The sequence below is a fragment of the Temnothorax curvispinosus genome, unplaced genomic scaffold (genome assembly GCF_003070985.1).
Source record: "Temnothorax curvispinosus isolate PA1 unplaced genomic scaffold, ASM307098v1 QBEX01015530.1, whole genome shotgun sequence".
In the NCBI taxonomy this organism is placed as follows: domain Eukaryota; kingdom Metazoa; phylum Arthropoda; class Insecta; order Hymenoptera; family Formicidae; genus Temnothorax; species Temnothorax curvispinosus.
Window position 1 is genome coordinate 53,042 of NW_020225310.1, and position 22,311 is coordinate 75,352.

At 37.4% G+C, this 22,311-nt stretch overlaps 4 protein-coding genes across 9 annotated transcripts in view; 2 read left to right on the forward strand and 2 right to left on the reverse strand.

The window, feature by feature from the left end:
- The window catches only part of LOC112465825, a 32,750-nt gene extending 21,181 nt beyond the window's left edge, over positions 1-11,569 (forward strand). Inside the window, exons 6-11 of the mRNA XM_025033573.1 lie at positions 1,065-1,403; positions 3,081-3,192; positions 10,171-10,243; positions 10,353-10,958; positions 11,053-11,163; positions 11,277-11,569. Coding sequence (XP_024889341.1) covers positions 1,065-1,403; positions 3,081-3,192; positions 10,171-10,243; positions 10,353-10,958; positions 11,053-11,163; positions 11,277-11,513 — 1,478 coding nt within the window. The 3' untranslated portion in view covers positions 11,514-11,569. The remainder of the gene's footprint in view (positions 1-1,064; positions 1,404-3,080; positions 3,193-10,170; positions 10,244-10,352; positions 10,959-11,052; positions 11,164-11,276) is intronic.
- Positions 11,570-12,410: 841 nt separating this feature from the next.
- On the reverse strand, positions 12,411-16,210 carry LOC112465826 (chitinase-3-like protein 1). 5 transcript variants are annotated; one of them, XM_025033576.1, is made up of 7 exons: positions 16,098-16,210; positions 15,778-15,980; positions 15,357-15,688; positions 14,326-14,389; positions 13,520-14,187; positions 13,108-13,400; positions 12,411-12,947 (listed from the first exon to the last, which is right to left on the reverse strand). In XM_025033576.1, the coding sequence occupies exons 3-7, from the start codon at positions 15,480-15,482 to the stop codon at positions 12,524-12,526; spliced, it is 1,575 nt and encodes a 524-aa protein (XP_024889344.1). In that variant the 5' UTR covers positions 15,483-15,688; positions 15,778-15,980; positions 16,098-16,210; the 3' UTR covers positions 12,411-12,523. The 5 variants fall into 5 exon arrangements, with proteins under 5 accessions (XP_024889344.1, XP_024889342.1, XP_024889345.1 ...); XM_025033574.1 differs by having other exon boundaries at positions 16,072-16,210; XM_025033577.1 differs by lacking the exon at positions 15,357-15,688 and having other exon boundaries at positions 16,072-16,210.
- A 186-nt stretch (positions 16,211-16,396) lies between these two features.
- Positions 16,397-17,441, reverse strand: LOC112465827 (39S ribosomal protein L54, mitochondrial). The gene is made up of 2 exons (XM_025033579.1): positions 17,291-17,441; positions 16,397-16,819 (listed from the first exon to the last, which is right to left on the reverse strand). Exons 1-2 carry the CDS (start codon positions 17,385-17,387, stop codon positions 16,515-16,517), a joined length of 402 nt encoding a protein of 133 aa, XP_024889347.1. The 5' UTR covers positions 17,388-17,441; the 3' UTR covers positions 16,397-16,514.
- A 1,026-nt stretch (positions 17,442-18,467) lies between these two features.
- The window catches only part of LOC112465828 (leucine-rich repeat-containing protein 49), a 4,895-nt gene continuing 1,051 nt past the window's right edge, over positions 18,468-22,311 (forward strand). Inside the window, exons 1-5 of one of the 2 annotated variants that reach the window (XM_025033580.1) lie at positions 18,468-18,880; positions 19,180-19,334; positions 19,450-20,088; positions 20,416-21,746; positions 21,842-22,212. In XM_025033580.1, the coding sequence (XP_024889348.1) occupies positions 18,842-18,880; positions 19,180-19,334; positions 19,450-20,088; positions 20,416-21,746; positions 21,842-22,212 (2,535 nt within the window). In that variant the 5' untranslated portion in view covers positions 18,468-18,841. Of the gene's footprint in view, positions 18,881-19,179; positions 19,335-19,449; positions 20,089-20,415; positions 21,747-21,841; positions 22,213-22,311 lie in introns of those variants that run through there. The other variant, XM_025033582.1, reaches the window with a different exon arrangement.

Consider the following 22,311-nt stretch of genomic DNA (forward strand, 5'->3'; position numbering starts at 1 on the left):
TATATATATATATATATATATATATATATATATATATATATATATATGAGAGAGAGAGAGAGAGAGAGCCACAGAGAGAGAGAGAGAACCACAGAGAGAGAGAGAGAGAGCCACAGAGAGAGAGAGAGAGAGAGAGCCAGAGAGAGAGCCACAGAGAGAGAGAGCCACAGAGAGAGCCACAGAGAGAGAGAGCCACACGAGCATTAAATAATATTTGCGTTACTTTTCTTCTCTTATTAGAGTCTACGCTTCTTGATCTTGACAGTCAAAGTAATGTGAATATTTCCAAGTTGTTATCAATTGTAATTGAAGTAACTGAAAGTGCTAATTTAAATAGTTCGTCTCTCATCTCCCATGAAAAGTAGGCCATTGACCTGAAGATATGCGTATAGGTAGATGACATATTATCGCGATGATAACCGTTTATGGACGAGTCGGTGGGTGCTTTCCATTTAGTGGCACAAGTCAACACTGACGTCGTTCTATCTTTCTTGGTATTCAACGAGTAACAAAAACAGAACGAGACTTGTGTCGACTTGTATCAGTAAATGGAAAACACTCAATGTAATGCAAAATTTCTAACTGACAGAGATAGAGAATGGATGTAACTCAACGCGTGATCTAGTCTGCTCTTTCATATTTCTGTGTGACACACGACCGAAATACATACATCCAAGAGGAGAAAGTTAGCCAAGCACACGTATTTTCGCTCACTTATAACATCTTGTAATAGTCAAAAGTTAATAATAATAATAATACGTGAGCGAAAATATCGAAGACTAAGATCGCGTTTAAGTAGTGTTGCATCTTGCATCGGTACGTTAACAAATAAAATATGCATAACAATATAATCACGTTGACGTTAGCGGTAAATAGTAGGGAACTAGCACGCGTTCACCGATAACTGTTTGCTGCGATCCAGCAAGTGCCGCATTTATCCTATTTTGTGATATAGAATCAATAATTATAAAATATACACGCGGTAACTTTTAAGGTGCTTATATAAGCTGACAAATTTTGCTCATTAAAATTTTGCAGTTATTTTCGTCGTTTGATTTTGACAGAAATCGCAGACTGTACTAAGATACGCTGTCGAGAAGGCCAAACTTGTTTATCCGAAATGAAGTCTGGACGACCACGTTGCGTGACCTGTACCTATCGTTGTCCCCGGAAACGGGAGCGCGCCCGGACTAGGGCGCATCGTGATAGAGGTCGAGATCGAGATCGAGATCAGGACCGGGATCGGGATCGAGATCCTTCAACAACTATGTTATGTGCGACAAACAACATCACCTACCCCAGCTGGTGTCACATTATCAAGGACGCCTGTATTACTGGCTTCGTTCTTGAAACACGGCACGCGGGTCCCTGTAACGCTTACGACACGGCCCCTCTTTATATCGGTGAGTTATTAGTTATATTAACAAAACTTGGCGTCATATGTCATGCACATAATGAAACTGCGGAGATTTTCCAAATCACCAACCTATATACACTTAAATTTGTAAACTGTCAAAGAAAAAAAATAATTAAGAAAAAAAAAGAGCGTTAGAGATTTTATTGAACTGTTGAAAAAAGCGCGATATACATTTCTCTGCGAGGTGAGTGAGTCACTCGCGTCATAAACGCAGAGTTGTACGCCGCTCTAGTTATACTTACAATTATCTAGTATGGAATGCGTGTTGCTCACACGCGAGTCGTATATATTCGATATGCGCCTATACGTATATATTGCCTGCTAAACGCCGTCGATCGTGAAAACATAGAGAAAGGGGAATATAAATATGTGAATTTTTCTAAAATTCAACAGCTTGACCATATTATATCTCGAATATCGATTTAAATTGATGATCATCGGTTTTCAACGATTTTATTTTATACGTTAAAGTTATATTATACGTATAAATATTGTGTGTTGAACATACTGGTCTATTGAAATTCTTATCTCTCAGCGATCCTTATTAAGTATCAATTAATAATCTACTGAAGATTACGAGACTTTCTTATCTTTTTAAAATGTTTGATCATCGATATCGAAAATGTGATAAAATTAATAAATAACGAATTTCATTGCAATCTATTACCATCGTCTAAACACGCTAATAAACAACTGTATTAAACTTCCCATTCCTTCTTCGTGGCCTCTTTTAGATTACGTACACGCAGAAACCTGTTGCACGTTGTATAGAAATAGAGAAGTATAGTAATTCTGCTACGCTTTTCGAATTAGTACCGCTGTGCCACGTGCGCGTTTCATGCGAATAATTTACTTTATGAGGTAATTATATTTACAATTTGCTCTTACTACGTGTCACACTGTATACCTACATTAATTTTATAATACTTTACAGAGTAAAAACACTTTGCCTTCTGCACGTTCGTAATACGTCTCGTATTACGAAGCGATATTTTTTACAGATAATTTAGTGTCGTTGAATGAAACAGCCGAAACTACAATAGTATAAATCGACTGTTCCCAGGAGAACAGAAATGTCAAAATGATGTCAATTTGACCAAAAAATGACGAAATTAACATCATTTTTTTGTCAATATGACATCAAATTGATATCATTTTGACATTTCTGTTCTCCTTGGGTTATATCATATAGACTAAAGCGGCATATTCCTTAAAAAAAAAAAAAAAATATATATATATATATATATATAAAACAAAAAACCGGGCATGCCCGCGGGGTAATCGCTTCTGAAACGATAGAAAACACGTCAAGTTCTCCAAGTCTGAATAAGATTGTACATAATTCATTAATGACTTCATTTAATATTATTTTCTCTCCTTATGCAGTTTCACAATTTATTCCTGTGCTCACGCGATAAACAATAATCTTGAAAAAAGTGCAAACGATTCTGATCATGATCGATGGTACGTGTAAAATCGCAGAGTATAATCATACTCATTCTCGTGTCACTTGATAAAAATATATACACATATAATATAAATATACGTGGCCTGAATGTGTATTAACCTTACGGTTATTAAAACAGCAAGAAGATGCGAATTTTCAAAGTTACCACGTTTAATTCAACATTCGCCAATATTTTGTTTATTATATTTCTTACAGAGGAGGACGACGCTTCGAGCAACTACGGGGTTGATCTGGCGGATGAAGATACAAAAGTGAGTCATGCGTACGCCAAATCTCCTTATGGCCTCCATTCCATACCATTCTCGTAGCTGTAATGTTTTCATAGTTTGAAAAGCGATATTCAACGAAAAGCAACGGATGACAGTAACGATTCTATTTTAGTTTAGAAATCTAATAGGTGCTCATGTTCACAACGACCTGATGGAGGAATAATGAAGCGTGAATTTAGAGAATCGATATCAATGCGCGATGTATCCATTATTTCTTATTTGCGACAAATAGACGAGGCTCAACTCACAGAACTGAGAACGATTTAGCAAAATCATATTCTAGTTGCTTTAATTAAAAGCAAAATGGCAAAAGGAGGGTTATATCAAAATACTTGGAGACACTCACAGAAGACACTCGGTATTCTCCAAAAATGAAGAACCACTTGAGAAGCAGTTAGAAAACGGTTTATGTAACATAAACAATGTATTTATTTAACGTAAAAAATGTATTTATTTTAACTTTTAAGCTTTTATGAAATCTATATTATATAACTTAACCCACGATGCCATCATTCATTGTTTTCTCAACAGAAGAAGTATGGCGTAAATAAAGATCTCACACAATATTCCACACAAATTAAATGATCAGTCTTCTAAAAAGTGTACAATCACTTATCAACATATCGATAATTATATCGGCACGTGATTATTTCATCTTCCATTAATTGACACATTGGATTCCCTTGAGCTAACTATATCGTATGTATAGTTTGAGAATATGACGTGTAAGTGTATACGCATGTGTAGGTGTGGACACGTGCGTGTGTATATGCATGCATGCGTGCGTGCCTGCACGCGTGTATTAGTGTATCGTATGACGTATTATAAAATAATATAAACGACCATAGAACGCGTGTGATAATACTTCTAAGACGCTCGCTTCGAGAGATACATTTAATAACTCGGAACGAATAGCAGTCTTTCGTATTATATGTTAATAGTAGCAATACACCAAAATTTTCACCAAGATTGCGCATGATACAAATTTCAACAAGAATTTTAATAGCGGCTTTTTACGTAGTTACATTACAAATTAATGGTTTTTAGAAAATTTACATTCGACAATGTGAATAAATAGAATAAATAGAACTTTTCTAATTTTTCACGTACTGATTTTACTATTATACATTTTTAATTAGAGGCTTTACTATTCATTTAGCAAGATATTTGACAATAGAGTATTAAAAATTTCAAATAATAATATTAATACCGATCAAATTTTCGTTATAAAAAAAGTAGATGTTAAAATAAACAAATCAGCAATTTAATCCTACGGACTCTAATATATATTCCACGAAATACATATATTATTTTGTGTGTGTGTGTGTGTGTGTGTGTGTGTGTGTGTGTGTGTGTGTGTGTGTGTGTGTAAGTGTGTATGTGTGTGTACATACATATAAAATATATTGTATATTATATTATATTACATTATATTATACATGTTAGAAATCCTCTAATCTAATATATGCCAATGATAAATGTCGCGATACATTAACAAAATAAAAGAGTAACGTGTCTTTCTTTAATAGATATTTTGATGAAATAATAAGAATAAAAAATAGTCGGGAGAATATGACTTCGAGCATTATTATTACAAGTAGAAGAATAGCAGGTACATAATCGAATAATAAAATAATTAAGGATTCTTGATAATAATAAGAACATAAAAGAAAAATTGGCAATAAGAGAGTCGATGCGTCATTTTATAATAATTAATATTATGAACAACAAATAATATTAGATGAACAAAAACTTTTATTTTCCACACTATGAACATGTAACTTTCACATATAACCCTGTCTCTTTATCGTCCCTTCTCCCTCTCTCCCACCCTTCCTCCCCCCCCCCTCCTCTCTCTCAGCGGAATTAAACGAAGCATCATTAAAGTTATTCTAAAAGATGCACGTTTATAATATTCTTTGACATCCAAACCAATTAAATGGTCAATATATTACGTAAAACTTTCCATCTCAAGAGAGCTATAGCTGTTATTAATGTTCAACTGAATACTACGTGCGTTACAGTATCACAACATTCGGGGAAACGTACGTCATAACTTCATAAGATTGTAAGATTAGCACAAAACGCGAAAATGTCTCCCAAAAGTAGGATATTAGATAGACAAGCAACTTAATTGATATAAGTCAGTATTTATTATATACTTAATTGTGCACGACGAAAGATGATTGACACAGCGAACGTGTATGGACGATCGAAGATGGTTATGTCATATAACGAATCCTTATCAATTTACCACAAAAAAGAATTTTATAACGCATTACTAATTTTAATTGTTATACGCAATACGTAGTGTCCTTTCTATTTATTCGAAATAACAACACGTCGACAGTGTCCTCAGATGCGGCATCAGCTGACATCTTGAAAATCTGATCAATCTTGGATTCAACGTGCAAATAAATATATATATGTATATATTTTTTTATATTAATTTCCTATCTCTAGTTTAACCCTCTACACTCTTTTTCGGCACCCACTAACGATTCATATGGAAACGTTTGCGTCCGCGGCATATTAAACAATCTCTAAAACTTTACCAAAAATTCTGAAAAAATTCATATAGGTATTCCTTGAGATCTTAATTATAAGTTTAAACAATAATAATATTATAAAATTAATTTTGCACGTATTAATTTAATCGTTGAACCTTTGAAAAATATTACACAGTTAAAATGCCGAGGACGCACGCGACCCGCATGTGCAGTTGCAGGGTTAATAACGCATACTTTTGCTATATTAGCTTAGTGTTAGCCCTTATCGATGCAACAGACCGTACACGTTATATTTTTCACCTTACAGCCAGGTTTTTTTCGACGTGGGCATCATCGATCGTCCAAATGCTTCCGTCCTAGCCTTTACGTATAAATGGTATTTATGTAATAATATATAATCGTACTTAATTTATTTTAGTTTTATGAACAAATCTGGTTTTATAATCTATCAAGCGATTATTTTGCTCGAACCTATAATGTAAACATAAATCTGTTGGGAATGAAAATCAATGTAATCTTACTTGCTAGAACAATGAAAAATAAAAAATAGAAAATTGATAATATTAACTAAACGTTCAAAATTGAATAATTAAAATGTTGAAAAGTGTCAGTCGTGTAACATAGAAATTATTCGATTATCAATTGACAATCATTTCGAGTTTCTAGTGCTGTTAATTACAATTTGTGTCTTCATTCCCAATACTGATAATAGGTCATAACTTGGGAAGCGATAGACGTTGCGCGGAATTACCTGAGCAAATATCGAGATAATTAAAGTCAGATCAAGTCAAAATCGGTCATTACGCGACCACCGTATTAATATATAGATAAATAATGAGAAGCCAAAAACATGTGCTCTAATTTAAGGTAATACGATCGCGATTTTGCCTATGGCTAGGAACATATTATCAAATTGTAACGTGAACGAATCATACGTCACAACATAACTTTACACGTAAGAACGTACATAAAGCGATCATAAAGTAAACAAACTCCGAGATTCCGCGTGCATCTACAAAAGATGTAACAAATTTACGAGAAATGTCACACAAGCAGGATAATCTATTATTTTTAATGTCTAAGTTTCAAAATGCTTTATCTAGGCCATAACAAATTAATTAACTTATAAAAATATAGATGAATAAATATATATAAATATATACACAGACAGAGAGAAAGAGAGAGAGAGAGAGAGAGAGACTGTCATTAGAAAGTTTAGTTCAACGTCGGAAATATGTTTCTCATATAAAAGAAAAATGAGAAATATTCCATTTTATAATTATAATCTGGAAAAAAATTCCTTCTCACAGAACTATAAGACTCGAATTATTTTTGAAATTTGTCCAAACATTATTGAAATAACAATAAAACATTGTGCGAGGCTGTTCTTTTTCCTTTCTTTTTCTTTCACAAATATTTTCCTCCTTTTGACGTGAGAAATATGCTCTTAAAGTTAAGCCTACAAATTCATTGATCAACTTGAAATCTGTTTCTTTTGTCTTTTTTAAACTGCACATTAAAATTCTTTAAAATAAAACTCACATCCATTAAGAACTTAAATAGGTTTCTTTTTATTTTCTTTCATCATCTTTAAAGCTTTGACAAAAACTAGATAAATTTTCATAATTTCGAAACTTGGACGCATCAACACACAGTCACATTTGTATTAAGAAAAATATCGATCCTGACGTAGTCAAAGAATTCTCCGAGTATAAAATAATAAAATAGTAACACGTGTAATAATAGTAATAATGTCGGGCAACCATTGTATATAAAAAAAAAAATATATATATATATATACATACAAAATTGTGCTAAATGCACGTCAGCAATATGCCGAATTTATTATATATGTATGTACTATGTATGTGGTAAGCGAAACAATATTCTTTTCAGAAAAACGAGCAGATTTTGTTTTTAAATAAAAATCTAATAAAATCAGAAAAAATCTGTTAAAAATCAACATCTGAAAAAGGCACGAAATGTTATAATCCGTGCCCACACAGTAGCCCAGTGCCACTAGGCTATTCTGTAATTTGTTATGCTGTCGTTATGTGTTCAAAAGAATGTGGCTACAGATCTTATTTGAATCTAATCTAGATAACCTAGCGTCACTGCGATCCTAAATAGGGGGATCAGAAATCGAGTAAAATTCACAATCGAGTAAAATTCGCATTACATCAGATTAAAATAAAGGTTAATTTGAGACATTCTTACCTATACGATTACGAGTAGCGCCCGAGTTGTACGTACGTATTATACCTACCGTAATCTGTAAAAATACAAATGCAAAAATTATAAATTACAGTAGCACCTAAAATAATTAATATTTTTGAAAATAATTATTTCGCGCATCACATCAAAAGGTACGTATATATGTGGAAGGGTAAAAGCCACAGTGGTGTAAGTCAAACTTTTTATAAGATATTGGCGCTTGTATGCAATCTATACAATATATAAATTGCATAACCTATATATTTCACGAGCATATCATCACCATTATCTATATAGGTATACATATTATAACACGTGTTCCCCGAAAACTAACAAGTATCTTTTCTCCTAAAAATCCTCCCTTTTTTATACAAACAATCTAAATAAATAGAAATAACCGATTAATTCGGTTAATTTAAGTGTAATAAATAATAATCAATAATATACGTACTCGATGCTCGATGATCGCTGCCCGCTGGATGCTTGCATCTTCTTCTCTTCTCTTACTCTCGTTCCTTCTCGCAATGCGTCTTCTTCATAGCATCGTGACCTGCACACGCGTTATTATTATTATTATTAGTAGTAGTAGTAGTAATAGTAGTGTTTTATTATCATATACGCGAAAACATGGGTAATTATTATAAGTTGATTACAACCTCGCGCGTGTCCTAAAATATATATTTCTAATTTCTCATAGAAATACTTACACGACGATCGTTTTGCATAGCAAATTCTGTTTTTCCAACATATCGTATGTATGTACATACACACATACGTGACAAACACCTGTCATCGAATGTCATATGTCATATCATCGCGACGAAATGAGAATAACAAAAACTGAAAGTAATAGCGCGCGCGCGAGAAGAGAGAGAGAGAGGGAGAGAGCCATACCCGGCCGCGAAATCTAGCAAGTTACTAAGTTACTCTTGATTTCCATGGCATATATGTGGAATGCGCGTACGCGCGTTTCTGTCAATCAAATGGCGCACCAATAAGTACGTATTAACGCATGAAAACTAACGGTAAGAGTAACGAAAAGAGAATATGAAAATCGCGCGGACAATGCGGACAACGGACATCCACATCCACAACCACTACGGAGTACGGACTGTACGGAGTACGGAGTACAGTTTTCGGCGCGCGAATTCGCGGAATGCGACATCGGCGGCGGCCGGCGAAAATAAAAATCAATAATCGTGTTGCGTCGCCGGCGACGGCGACCATTGCGACCTGCGAGTGGAAAGTTACCGACAAGCGATCCAGCAGAAAACGTGTTAACACCTACACCCACGTTACAATATCAATAATACGCTATATAGCCCAAAGGTGGGGCTGAAGGCGTTTATAACTCCAACCGGAGTTAATAACCTCAAAAAAAAAACAATATCAATAGAGTACGTATGTATGCATGTATGTTTTCGTCTCTTCAGTGACATTTCAGCAGCAACCCGATTAATTTTTATCATTTAACTACATTCATCAACTACTCCTGTGTATACTCATACGGTAATTCTTCAGTTTATATACATATATATATATATATATTTAGACTTTACAGAGAGAGAGAGAGAGAGAGAGAGAGAGAGAGAGAGAGAGAGAACCTAACCTAACCTGAGAGCGGCCTGGGGGCCTGGGCCATCCCTTTGATCTTTCTGAAGAATCTGAAGCGCGGTGAAGCCGGCGGAAGGCGGAAGGTCGCCGTTTCAGCCTGCCCTGGCCGCCCTGGCCCTCTGAGAAAGTGGACGTCAACTATATAGTTCAAGTATATACTTCCGAGAAGAGTTTAGATTAGATGAGATGAATAGATGAGTTAAACACTAAAGTCAAGGATTGACAACGACACGCATCTCGAGTCTCGACCATGACGATGATGGACTATCTTCCATCCAGTCAATCCAGTGTATAGACATTCGGTGAATGGTGCGTCGACGTGGTTGAAAAGTGCAGTGCTCATTCTTAATTCGCAATATTCTCATTCGATTGGATTCGCTCTTGTAAATTTGTAATTTTGTGTGCACGTTTCGAAAATACGACACATACGTGTAATGTATACCTATGTACGGAATGATAAAACCGCCGCCGAGTGAAATCGAGTTTAATGTTGGAACTGTTGGAACTGTTGGAAGATAAGATTCGAATGCAATCCAGTCGCAGTCTATCGAGTCTAGGACGTGCGGGGGGCACCCACCACCCACTGTGCGGCAACCACTTTAGTCTGTGATATCTGTGCAGATCTGTGTAATCGAAAGCTAACCTAATACTATAGAAAAATTTGGGAAAAATCTAAAGCTTGAAGATGCATTTATTGACATCTTGTACGGCGACACTGATATCTCTTCTAGTATCGTGTAATACATGGGCGGTACGCATAGGTCTTTTTTGCATTTAATTCTTTAAGCAAACTTAAATTTTTATGGTTTTATGGTGTTTCCCCCGGACCAGACTGTTTATTACACTTGTTACATTTTTAGGTAGCGGATAACTTTGCGAAAACTGAACATTCCAACAATTGGGCAGTATTGGTCGATACGTCGCGTTTCTGGTTCAACTATCGACACGTTGCAAATGTTTTATCTATTTACCGAAGTGTCAAACGTTTAGGAATACCAGATTCACAAATTATTCTTATGATAGCCGACGATATGGCGTGCAATCCTAGGAATCCTAGACCAGCGACTGTTTTCAACAACATTAAGCAGCATATCAATGTTTATGGCGACGATGTGGAAGTCGACTATAGAGGGTACGAAGTGACGGTGGAAAATTTTGTTCGACTGCTGACTGGACGCTTAGCTCAGGAAACTCCAAGATCAAAAAAGCTATTAACGGACGAAGGTTCAAACATCTTAATTTATTTAACTGGCCATGGTGGTAATGGATTTTTAAAGTTCCAAGATTCTGAAGAAATCACTAGTCAAGAGTTGGGGGATGCGTTGGAGCAAATGTGGCAAAAACGAAGATACCATGAAATTTTATTCGTGGTTGACACTTGTCAAGCGAGTTCGATGTACGAGAAATTTTATTCTCCAAACATATTGGCGGTCGCTTCTAGCTTAGTAGGAGAAGATTCACTTTCTGTAAGTACACGTTTCTGCGGTATCGTTGTACGTGTACGTAAAAGGCACTGCTACAACCATCGCGATCTATTTTAAATACTCGTCATATTTGCAGCATCATGTGGATCCTGCCATTGGTGTTTACATTATAGATCGATACACTTATTATGCGTTAAACTTCTTGGAAAAAGTCGAACCATCTAGTACTAAAACATTGGGTGAATTTGTAAGTGTCTTACGTGCGCGCACTGTATGTACGCTCGCTGTACGGCCAACGTTTCCGTTTTCTTCTTTACCATCGTGCGTACGTGAGATTAATATCTTTTTCTTTGTTTTCAGTTGAAAGTATGTCCAAGAGATTATTGTCTATCTACAGTGGGTGTAAGAAGAGATTTGTTTAGAAGAGATCCAGATAAAGTACCAGTAACAGATTTTTTTGGCTCACTTAGGCCTGTAGAACTTACTGCGAACATAATGAATATTTTACCTGTTAAATCTAATCGTACAAAAACTCAAGAATCTGAAAACAAGTATAATTATGTTGCACAATTTCCCCAAGTATCTCAGTATACATGAGTAAAAAGAATAAACGAAATGTTTCTTGTGCATAAATACATTTAGTGTAATTTTAATTTGTTATTTGGAAAGATAATTATCTATAATAGAGAAGACGATGAAATCTAAATTATCCACGTCATTGTCACGTTGTGTGGTTGACCCGTCTCTGACTGCGAATGACGCGTAATGCACTCCTATCAATTTAGTGGAAAACAGGTTGCAGATGTGCATCTTTTATCTGTGGCTTCTAGTATCTCCTATATGTGTATGTAGTACATGCATACGTGACACAGCAAAAATTCCATACAAGTACTTGAGAGAGAGAGAGAGAGAGATCCATTTAACTGCGGCAAGTTTTATCGTTGCAAGCACACGTGTGACATACCAATGGCATATTATTGTCAACCAGGATTAATGCTCTCCAATATACGTATGTACATAATACCAATAGTATATATTTTGCTCAATTTGTCTCGCTTGAGATGTATATGAAAAACATAGTATCGTAATAATAGTCGCAGTCGCTGTTGCAGATGTGTGAAATTTACAAATTAAGAATATAACGTTTTAAAAGTGCCTGAGTTTGCAATATAAAGATTTATAAAAGAATTACCGATAATTTAACTTGAAAAATTTTCTAGCTGTTACACCGTAGCGCTACGTTAAGCGCAAGAGAATCTTCAATGAAGTAAATAGATTCACTTATACATTGATTACATATTTTATATCGGGTATGTGCACGATCCTATACAGCTTTACTATGATGAATAATCGTTTGGATGGATCATATGATAGAATGACTCTTATGGACTTAATTGTAAACACACATGCAAACAAATATTGTGCATTATTACAAAGAGGAAGAATGTGGAAAAATAACTTAATATTTGATTATATTTACATAAGAGATATACAGAGCGTAAAAACACATCTGTTTATTATGTTTCAGGCTGTATGACAAGTGGTAAGGTAACATCGTAGAAGCGTTACATAGCACGGTACTCTGTTACCGTTTATTATCGTTATAATTAGTGGCATCCGTCAACAAGATGTTTGTGATTACAACCATTGATTCGAGGATCGAAGACTGTTCCACTTGAGCACGTGAATTTTTGTATTTGGTAAACGCCATTGACATTGTAGCACAGATAGAATACGCTGCAATCTTGTTCATCGCGGACATAGCCTTCCTTCTTGCAAATACCACTGGGAGGTGCAGTCACCGGTGGTTGGGTCGTTTGCGGAGGTTGCGTCGTTTGCGGAGGTTGCGTCGTTTGCGGAGGTTGCTCAGTCGGCTTAGGCAGTTCTCCTCCCCTTAATCCGGCATTCAATGTTTTCAGCAGAGGATACTTTTCGCCGCAGTTGCCGAAAAAGTCGTCAGTCTCGATACTCCACAACATTGCGCCACCAAGACCCAAGGAGTTGATGTAGGCAGTTTTTTCAGTAAGAGAACTGCGTGCGTATGCGAAATTATTACATTTTATTAAGGGGAGTAGATTGAATGGATAGAAATTAAACGAGAAATACGTAAGAATTGTTTCGAGGTAGGTACACAAAACGATGCGAAAGAGTGAAAGAGAGGAGAGGAGAGCCAATTTAAGAGTACACTTACGTTACATCATCGTAGCCAACCCATTGATCGCCCTTGTAAGCGTATGGAGCGCGATGCTCTTGGTGACGAACAACGGTCCAGCCACCCTGCTTAAAGAACTCGCAGATCTCGTTGTATCCGAGCATTCCACGCTCGCGAGTGTACGGGCCGGCAGCAGCAGGTCCGGTGGTAGGTGCTCCAAGGCCGTTCTGACTCTTGTCGGCGAGAGTGAAGGCCCTACCGTAGAACGGCACCCCGAGGATTAGTTTCTCGGCCGGACAGCCACTGTCCAACCAATAGCGTACGGACGCGTCCTACGAGAATAAATTGTTTTTTTCCCCTTAGAAAAGCCGCCGCGCGCGTTCGTTTCCACCGAGAAATGTAATGACTGTCGAAAAACGTCCCTTTTCGGGGACGGGAGAAAAAGACTCACGACGTTAAGCTTAAGATCATTTCCAGACTCGTCCTTGCGCTTGTAAAGTGGAGCGTTGTGACCGGTTACTTTCTCCCAAGCGCCATGGAGATCATACGCCATAATGTTGATGAAGTGCAGATATTTGGACATTGCGGCGATATCGTAGGACTTGGAGGCGGAAGGCTCGGCAGCGGCGACGGCAGCACTGAGAATAAGTCCATGTTTATCGAATTCGGTTCTGAGTTCCTTGAGCACGCTTATATAGTTTTGCACATCCTCCGGCTTCCCACCACGCTGATTCGGGTACTCCCAATCGAAGTCGAAGCCATCGAAATTGTATTTCTTTACAAATTCAACGACGTTCTTGACGAATCGAGCACGAATAGTCGGATTTGCGACGACAGCCGAGTATTTGGCGGATCCCTCGTTCCATCCGCCGATAGCGATGAGCGTTTTCGTCTCGGGGCTCTGTTCGCGAAGCTTATTAAATCTGCCAAAGCCGTCCTTGCCCCAATTGTCGGGAAGATCTTGCCACGAATCTAAAACTCGGACGTCGCCTTCCGTACTAATGCCGACGAAAGTATAGATCAGGTGTGTGCAAAGATTCGGCTGAATGTAAGAAATGTCAAATTTGCCACCAGAAGGTCGGTAAACGGCCCAGCTACCGAAGTAGCATACAATCTTTTCTGAAAAAGATCAGCGAAACATATGTTACTGATTTACCGATTTGCTGTGGACGGGGAGAGGGGGAGCGGTCCTCTTCTTTTTAATCTTTAATCTGATTCGAATCTTTAATTGATATATATATGCATATATATACTTACTTTCCGAGTCGGCAGCCGAAGCCAAAGCAGCTAACGCCGCGAAAACGAGTATCCAACGATTCATCTGCAAAAACGCGAAGACGTCATCGTCATCGAGATGAACGTAAATCTATGTGAGACGCTTTACGTTCTTGAAATCTTTTTTTTTTTCTTTTACACTTTTAAAAGCATATAATATATATATTAAGCGCTGGATTAAACATCCATTAAGTACGTTTCGTTTCCCGCGATCCTATCCTATATACTTTTGGAAAATTGCGAAAATCATAGTCGAAAATCAAAAGCCAAGATCTCTACACGAGTCCGATAATCGCGGAGTACATTGTCCTTACCTCGTAATCAGGGTCAGCTCCTTCGATAGTACTTGGCAACGCAATACCAAAATTCCATTCGCGCACGCGATATATATAGATATATAGACATATACTGCATCAAAAGCAGTGCACGTTTTGTCTGTTTGATCATTATAATGCGATAAATGTAAATACAATTCATTCATGCGTACACAAATGTACATATAACATATACATCTAATTATTACCAAGATGAAAGGCTTTCGAAAAAACACAGGTGTGCGCGCTTACGACGTTACGTAATTTTGTTCGATAAATACTTGCTTCTATTGATTTTATTGATTAATCCGTAGATCTGATCCGGACACCTGTGCCATTCAGCCATTCTTGTCAAGTAGAAATACCTCGCGCGTATAAGAGTGCAGCGTGTGTTATTCAATGGAAATTAAATTCTCATGCACCTGATCCACTTGACTTATTGAACGCGCCGTACGCGCATAATGAGAAGGGTCAAAGGGATTATTCGATCAGCATTTTGTACTACAGAGATTATAATCGAACGTTCGGGTGTATCATTTATATTTCTGTACGTTCTCATCCTTATCCCTTAGTTGGCTCGCCACCACTTCTCTTTTGCTGCGTTATGTCGTCGCAAACGTCTGCCACGTAAATATCCCGCGAGTACAAAACATTAATTATCCGATATCATTGTATAAATTTGCATTCGATTTCACGTACCAAGTAATACGTCAACAAATTGTGCCTAACGAGTATGTGAATAACGCACAGATCGCAATACGCGGTGTATACGTGGTAAAAACAGTGATGAAGAGAGGGAGAGAAGGAGAGAAGATCGATGTACATATTTATATTGTATTAAATCGCAAATAAGGCAAGTAAGGCGTCATTGGTGATGGCATGCATTTTAGATGAGATAATGCATATATTATATAATTTGATAAGCGCATATAGCCAACGACGTAACGGCTAGAAGCTAGAGCAGGATGGAATGTAGAATCCAGTTACAAATTCTTGGCCCTCCTTCGATCGTTCGGTCCTCAAACTTTGTACTGTGAAAAATCTTTTGTGTGAAAAGGCCGTATGAAAAGCGATACGGCCACGGTGACGATACAGAATACGAAAACGATATATTAATTACCTTGAAATTAATTGCTATATACTTAGTCGCCAGACAGTTTCTTCGTTAGAGACCGATTACAATGGATACAACGAATAGCACAGGCCTGCCCGACGTTACAACAACCTGTCCCAGTTGATAAAATACTCGTACAGAAGAAAGATTCATCGGCGTGGTCTTTTTATGTACCTAGATATCTTCCTAATAGGATATTTTTTCAATAGCTAAAACAACGAAATGTTAAATCACTTAATCGTGATAACACTTTGTCGTGTACTTTCTCATCATTGGTCGTACGGGTCGTACAACACTCACGTTATCAGTAATGACTAATGACGAACCCATTCTCACGTAACAGCTGAATACTACCAATGGTGAGTAAGCTCGTTGCCATGTATTTAATTTAAGAAAGACGCTTATCACTTTAACGACTTTGATCATGCTTCAGATAAACCATTCTAATATTCTAATGGTGATCGATCTCGCCCTAGTCCTCGACGACTACAACGATAAGCTATCTGCTACAAGATAAGCAAGTAAGTAAATGACGCGATGCATCTGCGCGCGTGGAACGTGATCAGCTTCTCAAGACAGGTGCGTTAACAACCAACGACGGAACGCTATTTCATCTGACTTTTATTTGTCATTTTTATCAGCTCTTATGTCGATTTACATTTTTACATTTTTCATGAACAAGTAAAAATTTTCGGCGCTCTTCTAAGATTATGTGTTAAACAGCACTACTTTTACGAAATTAGTTAAAACTTTCTAGTTGTACGTTCCTTATTGTTTCTCCTTAATCCAAGTAATCGCAACCTTCTCCAATACTGTTTTGTATTTGGATCCAATTCTTCCAAAGGTGGTGGGGGGCCAGTTCTGATGTTCCACAGCCAACTAGGATATTCGGAATCTGACTTTAACTCGACATCTTCTCCTCCCTCTTTGTAGATATTTGTACCGCACACATGAGTCAAGAGCCGGTTAACATCCGTTTCAACGGGTAATACTTTTTTTTCTATCGCAACCAATGTCTTCTTTGATTTCTTCACTCCCGGTCGGATCGCTAGAAAAAGTAAAAGGCGTAACTTTATCACAAACGTTACGTATACATTTTTTATTTCAATCTAACGCACATTTTTAACACACGTGTAGCTGTTGCTGTAGCCAGCTGTAACCAATATAGTGATAAACGATAAACCTTTGTTATATCGGTCATTCGCGCCGCGTACATATACACGTAAGCTACGGTCCACTTCTCCTTCTTTCTTCATTGAAAGATTGAAATGTCAAGTGGACCGCACTGACCGCAGCCACACGATCGATCGAGGCTGAAATGCTTTGAAGCATTTCTTTTCTCCTTTCTTTCAATGAAGAAAGAAGGAGAAGAAGAACACTTCGAAGCATTTGTAGCGTCAAATGGACCGCAGCCCGAGTTACACACATAACCTCACGTCTCGATGTGGCGAATGATCGGCAGGTTTGATGAACGATGAAACGTACGACGCGATGCAACGATAACTTTCTAATCTCTTACCTGGTCCAGCGTATTCTTTCGTTTGTATCGTGTATCGAGCCGGTATTATGGAGTTTCTTGGCAAACGGAAAAGCCGGTAAACAACGGCGAGACTCATCGTGCGCGGTACTTGCGTTGCGTAGCGCCGTAGGCCGTAGGCTTTAGGCTGAGTTTCCACCACATTTCCACTGATCGCGCGTCACGCGTCGCGTCATCATAAGTTAACCAATCAAAACATCCCATTATGATTCCGTCGTCACAAGTAATTTAATAAAATGGGATGTTTTGATTGGTTAACTTGTGATGACGCGACGCGTGACGCGCTCAGTGGCAACTCAGCCTTAAGCCTTGTATACACAGTAGCAGGTGCTAGAACACGGTCCGAGTTTTGGTTTAAGCCACGCAACTTGCAGCTCTTACAGAAAAGTAGCAGTTTCATTGGCTTAAACCGAAACTCGGACAAAGTTCTAGCATCGTGTATACAAGGCTTTAAAAGGGTCGGCAGGAGTCACGGTAGAGACCTTTGTCGGGTTGGGTTAGCTGTGAGTCCGTATTTTATTTATTATAAATTTTTAAGAGCCAAAATGGAAAATCCGGCTCTGTTCCGAGTTGCAGCTGATCTTACTGATTAAAACGAGCATAATTTTAATGAAATTCGTTAATTACGTTGGCTAAAATTTGGGAAAAACAAATCCGTACGTCGACATACTATATGTCGGCCGGCCGGCAGTTTTTCCCAAATTTTAGCCAACGTACGTAACAAATCTCATTAAAATTATGCTCGTTTTAATCAGCAAGATTAGCCGCAACCCGGTACAGAGCCGGATTTTCCATTTTGACTCTTAAAAATTTATAATAATTTATTAAAATACGGACTCGAAGCTAACTCAACCCAACAAAACGTTTTGCATTTAAAATGAAATAAATATATATTCAGGCGTTGGAGAGAAAGAAAGCAAAGATTCTGAGTGCAAAAAGTTCCAGCAACACGAACAGACCTAATAACTGGCAATCGACAATCAATTAATTATACTTTTCAACTAGCAGTTGCCATCGTTTGCGACGTATTGGGCGCGTTCAGCAGACCAAGCCGCTTGAGTAGCTGTCAAACGTGCGTGGCTCTTATTTTTAGAACCAACCACGCAACGCAGAGTGTTGATAAGACGAACTCAACAGTTGTGTGTTGTGTCTGCTGAACGCGGCCGCGGCCATTGTAAAACGGCCCTTACTTCTAGGGACTCTAGAGTGGACGCGGCTACGACCGCTATGACCTACGACGGCGGACCGGCAAACTCGGATGGACAGCTACGCTCACCGCTCACGGCTGGTCACAGCTGGTCACGGCCACGGCATCACGACTCACGACACATGTGACATGTGACATGAAACGAATTTATGCGACAATGACAAGCTCGAGATATCGCTTTTGTCTCGACGTCGTGGATAAAGTCTTTAACTAGGGCGTCTAGGATTTAGGATTCGCGATTAGTATTTGGCAATTAAAGTACACCGCAAAAATGTGAAGCGCTGCCAAATGTTTGATACGAGATACGCGGTTCATTCCGCTTGGTTATGTACTTAATGCCATTGAGCAACGATACTTCGACACGGGTAAGAGTCGTATGATATTTTAAAATATGAGATTCGAAGCAGTTACTGTAATTCGAATAAACGAATAACGTTTCTGCTCGAAAGGTAAAGGGCCAACGTGACTCTTTGACAAAATTTTTTGGTGTTTTTAATCCGTTGTAGTCACGTAGTTAACGTAGTAGAAAGGGGGACGGGTGGAGCTTTACTCTAACCTGTGAGGAAAGCAGTCCCTTTCCCTTATTTCTTCCTCTTCTTCTTTTCTTCTTTTCTTCTTCACCTAATGATAACATGTAGCGACCTGTTCACCGCGTTTTTTGCAGACGAGAAAAATATTATTTGATGCGAAAAGTGAATCGGCTATTCGAGGTAGGGTTCCAGAGGAGAATCAGTTTTTGACAATAGCTGCTGCTTTACCCATTTTGCCGGGTGCCCCAGTACCTCCAAAGCTGTCGAAGCATTGTTACAATTCATTTAGGTAATATGCTTTAGACTAGAGGATGAAATAGCAAAGTTTTAGTCAGTCAAGTTTTATTCGACACAAATTGTCTCGGTTGTTCTTACGTTGGAAATCATTGGTTTGATATTGCTAGTTGTACTGGAACCCAATTTGAAATTGAACATGCAGAAGCTGAAGGATGCGACGCGGTTACGTTACAATGGACAGGAGATGCAAGAACAATCGTGGCATCGAGAACTCCTGCCGAACGAGAAAAGAACCCTGACAGAATATGCCTTGATAGGCGAGGTCTGACAACGTTTCCTACAATGATCGGAGAATCCAAATTGCGATTAATGTCTCTCCAGCATAATCTACTAACCAAGATTGAGAGCTCCAACTTTTCACAATTGACAAAGCTTGTATTTCTTGATTTGTATGATAATCAAATTGAGAAAGTATGCGATTTTGATTTTTTAGAGAACCTAAGAGTGCTTTTATTAGGGAAAAATAGAATAAGAAAAATTGAAGGCTTAAAACAACTTTTGAAATTGGAAGTTTTGGATTTGCATGGCAATCAAATTCAGCATATTACGGGCTTAGAGAATTTATCGTCGTTGAAAGTACTAAACTTGGCGGGGAATAATATCAAAACTATAGGATGCAATGATTTTCGAGGCTTAATCTCGTTAAAAGAACTAAATTTACGTCGGAATAAGCTCAAAAGATTGCTAGGATTTGACGAGACACCACAATTACAGAAATTATATTTGAGTAACAACGATATTTATAAGTGAGTATCTTGACTAGTAAGTTTTATTTAGTTTGTAGTAAAATCTTTTTATTCAATTTACCTGCACATGCTTACTTAACTTGAAAGTTTTACTTTAAAGGATGTTGGTCTCTATGCATATGCAAACTTAATACATATTGTAAATTGTAATTTGGAAGTACATCTCTTGCATTTTTTAATCTATAAAAGAATGATATTCAAATGTTTTCTTCCTGATGATTTATTTTATAAGTGAATTGTTTGGTGTAATACAGTAATAAGCACGTGTGTATGTACGTATGTATATATATATATATATACATAGGTCGAGTTGTTTTGATGTTTCAGAATTGAAGATATGAGTAGCCTTGCAAAAGCCTTGCAAATTAAAGAAATAACAATAGATGGCAATCCAGTGACCTTGAATACCGATTATATATCCTTTCTTGTTTCGTACTTGCCAAATTTGCAACTTTTATCGACAATGCAAATTAGTGAACAAATTCGGAGAACAGCAATGGCTTGGAGATTCTCTAAGGAACAATCAAATTCAGCATTCCTTGATCTTAGTACACAAGTTTGTATGAGCGTACGTAGAGAAGAAGTGATATCGAATGCTAAAACAAATTGGGAATTTCTCAGATCTAGAACTAAAGTCTCGCTCGATAATTCAAATAAAGTGACGAGCGATAATACAGGCAATAATATCAATATGTTATTACGCACGCAAAGTTTAAATAAATTTAATGCTATAAATCCAAAGAGTTTAAACAAAGTTAAAATAAAAGGTTTTGGTAGTCTCACATCGATAAGTGAAAATATGGAAGCACGAAAGATGCATATAAAAAAGAGAAGCAGTTCCAGCGAAAATTTGTTTAAATTAGAAGATACATCCAAATCGTATCCTTTGGAATTTAAACTTCCCCCTATACTAGGCTCGATAGTAAATAGTTTGACGAGCGATAGATTCGAGAATAAATTGCCCAAGAATAATAAAGATAATGACCGTAAGATGAAAGTGCTTGGTGAACAAATGGAGAACGTATCGGATAGCGAGACAGACAGCTCACAGAGTCACGAAAGTTTAAAAAGTGGTTTAAAATGTCATTTGTTTACTCCCAATATCTACGTCTCGTCTATAAATTATGACAAATCTGCCGCCTGTAATGAATTTACCGCAGGTGTAGTAAAGGACGTGTCCTCGATTACCGTAGACAACGGTTTTTATGTTAAAGATAATGAAAACCATGCACGCGATAAGGAAGCACTGGCTACAACTCAAAATTCCTTAAAATATCATGACGCAGTAATAAATGAAAACAAAGGCTTAAATAATAGATCGTTTCAAAATACAAAAGTATTTCATGGTCAAGATGGACAGAATGATTGCCAATCAAAGTCGATTACATGTTCTTCTGGATATTGCTCTTTAAGTTCAAAGACTAGTAGCGTAGACAGCTGTAAGTCATTGTTAAGTGATTCTAGCACTTCATCGATTCCTAAGAACGCTCACAAATCTCACGAATGTGACAAGGATAAAAGTAGGATTAAAAGTGCTCAAACAAAAAAGATAGTATACTATAAAAGCAATAGAGCTGCGACAGCTAGAGCGAAATTTAGAGCTCTTGCTCCGCCAAGTCCACCTCCTCAGCAAGTACCACCTAAAGAAAGAGAACAGGGTAAGCTAACAATGAGATCTGCTATTTTTTCAAACAATTTACTCTTACATGGTCTCGTTTAAAATGAAATGTAATAATGAGAGACAACTTTCTAGGCGGAGATTATTTAATAGAAATTGTTGGCCGCTGCCTGAATATATATGGTCAAGGTGCTTTACGCTTTATAGATAGGACTTGGGACATGTCAAAGGCTCAAGATGTCAACATTGTGAAATTTAATTACGTACAATTTAATGACGTGGCAAAAATTTTAAGCAAATTAAAGAATAGATTTCCTCATGCGGAACATTTCGTATTTAAAGAAACTAACATCAATCTTCTTGGTCAACTGAATGCCTTAGCTGAGGTACAGGGATTGACTAGCATACAAATAGACGCAGGAAATCCTATTGTGTCTAAGGACTGGAAAATGTACGCTATATTTCGATTAGCTCATTGGGGACTCGTAGCTATCAATGGCAAGGAGGTACAATATGAGATTTATAAAATAATAAATTGTTTAACGAAACAACGTAAAACACACACACACACACACACACACACACACACACACACACACACACAC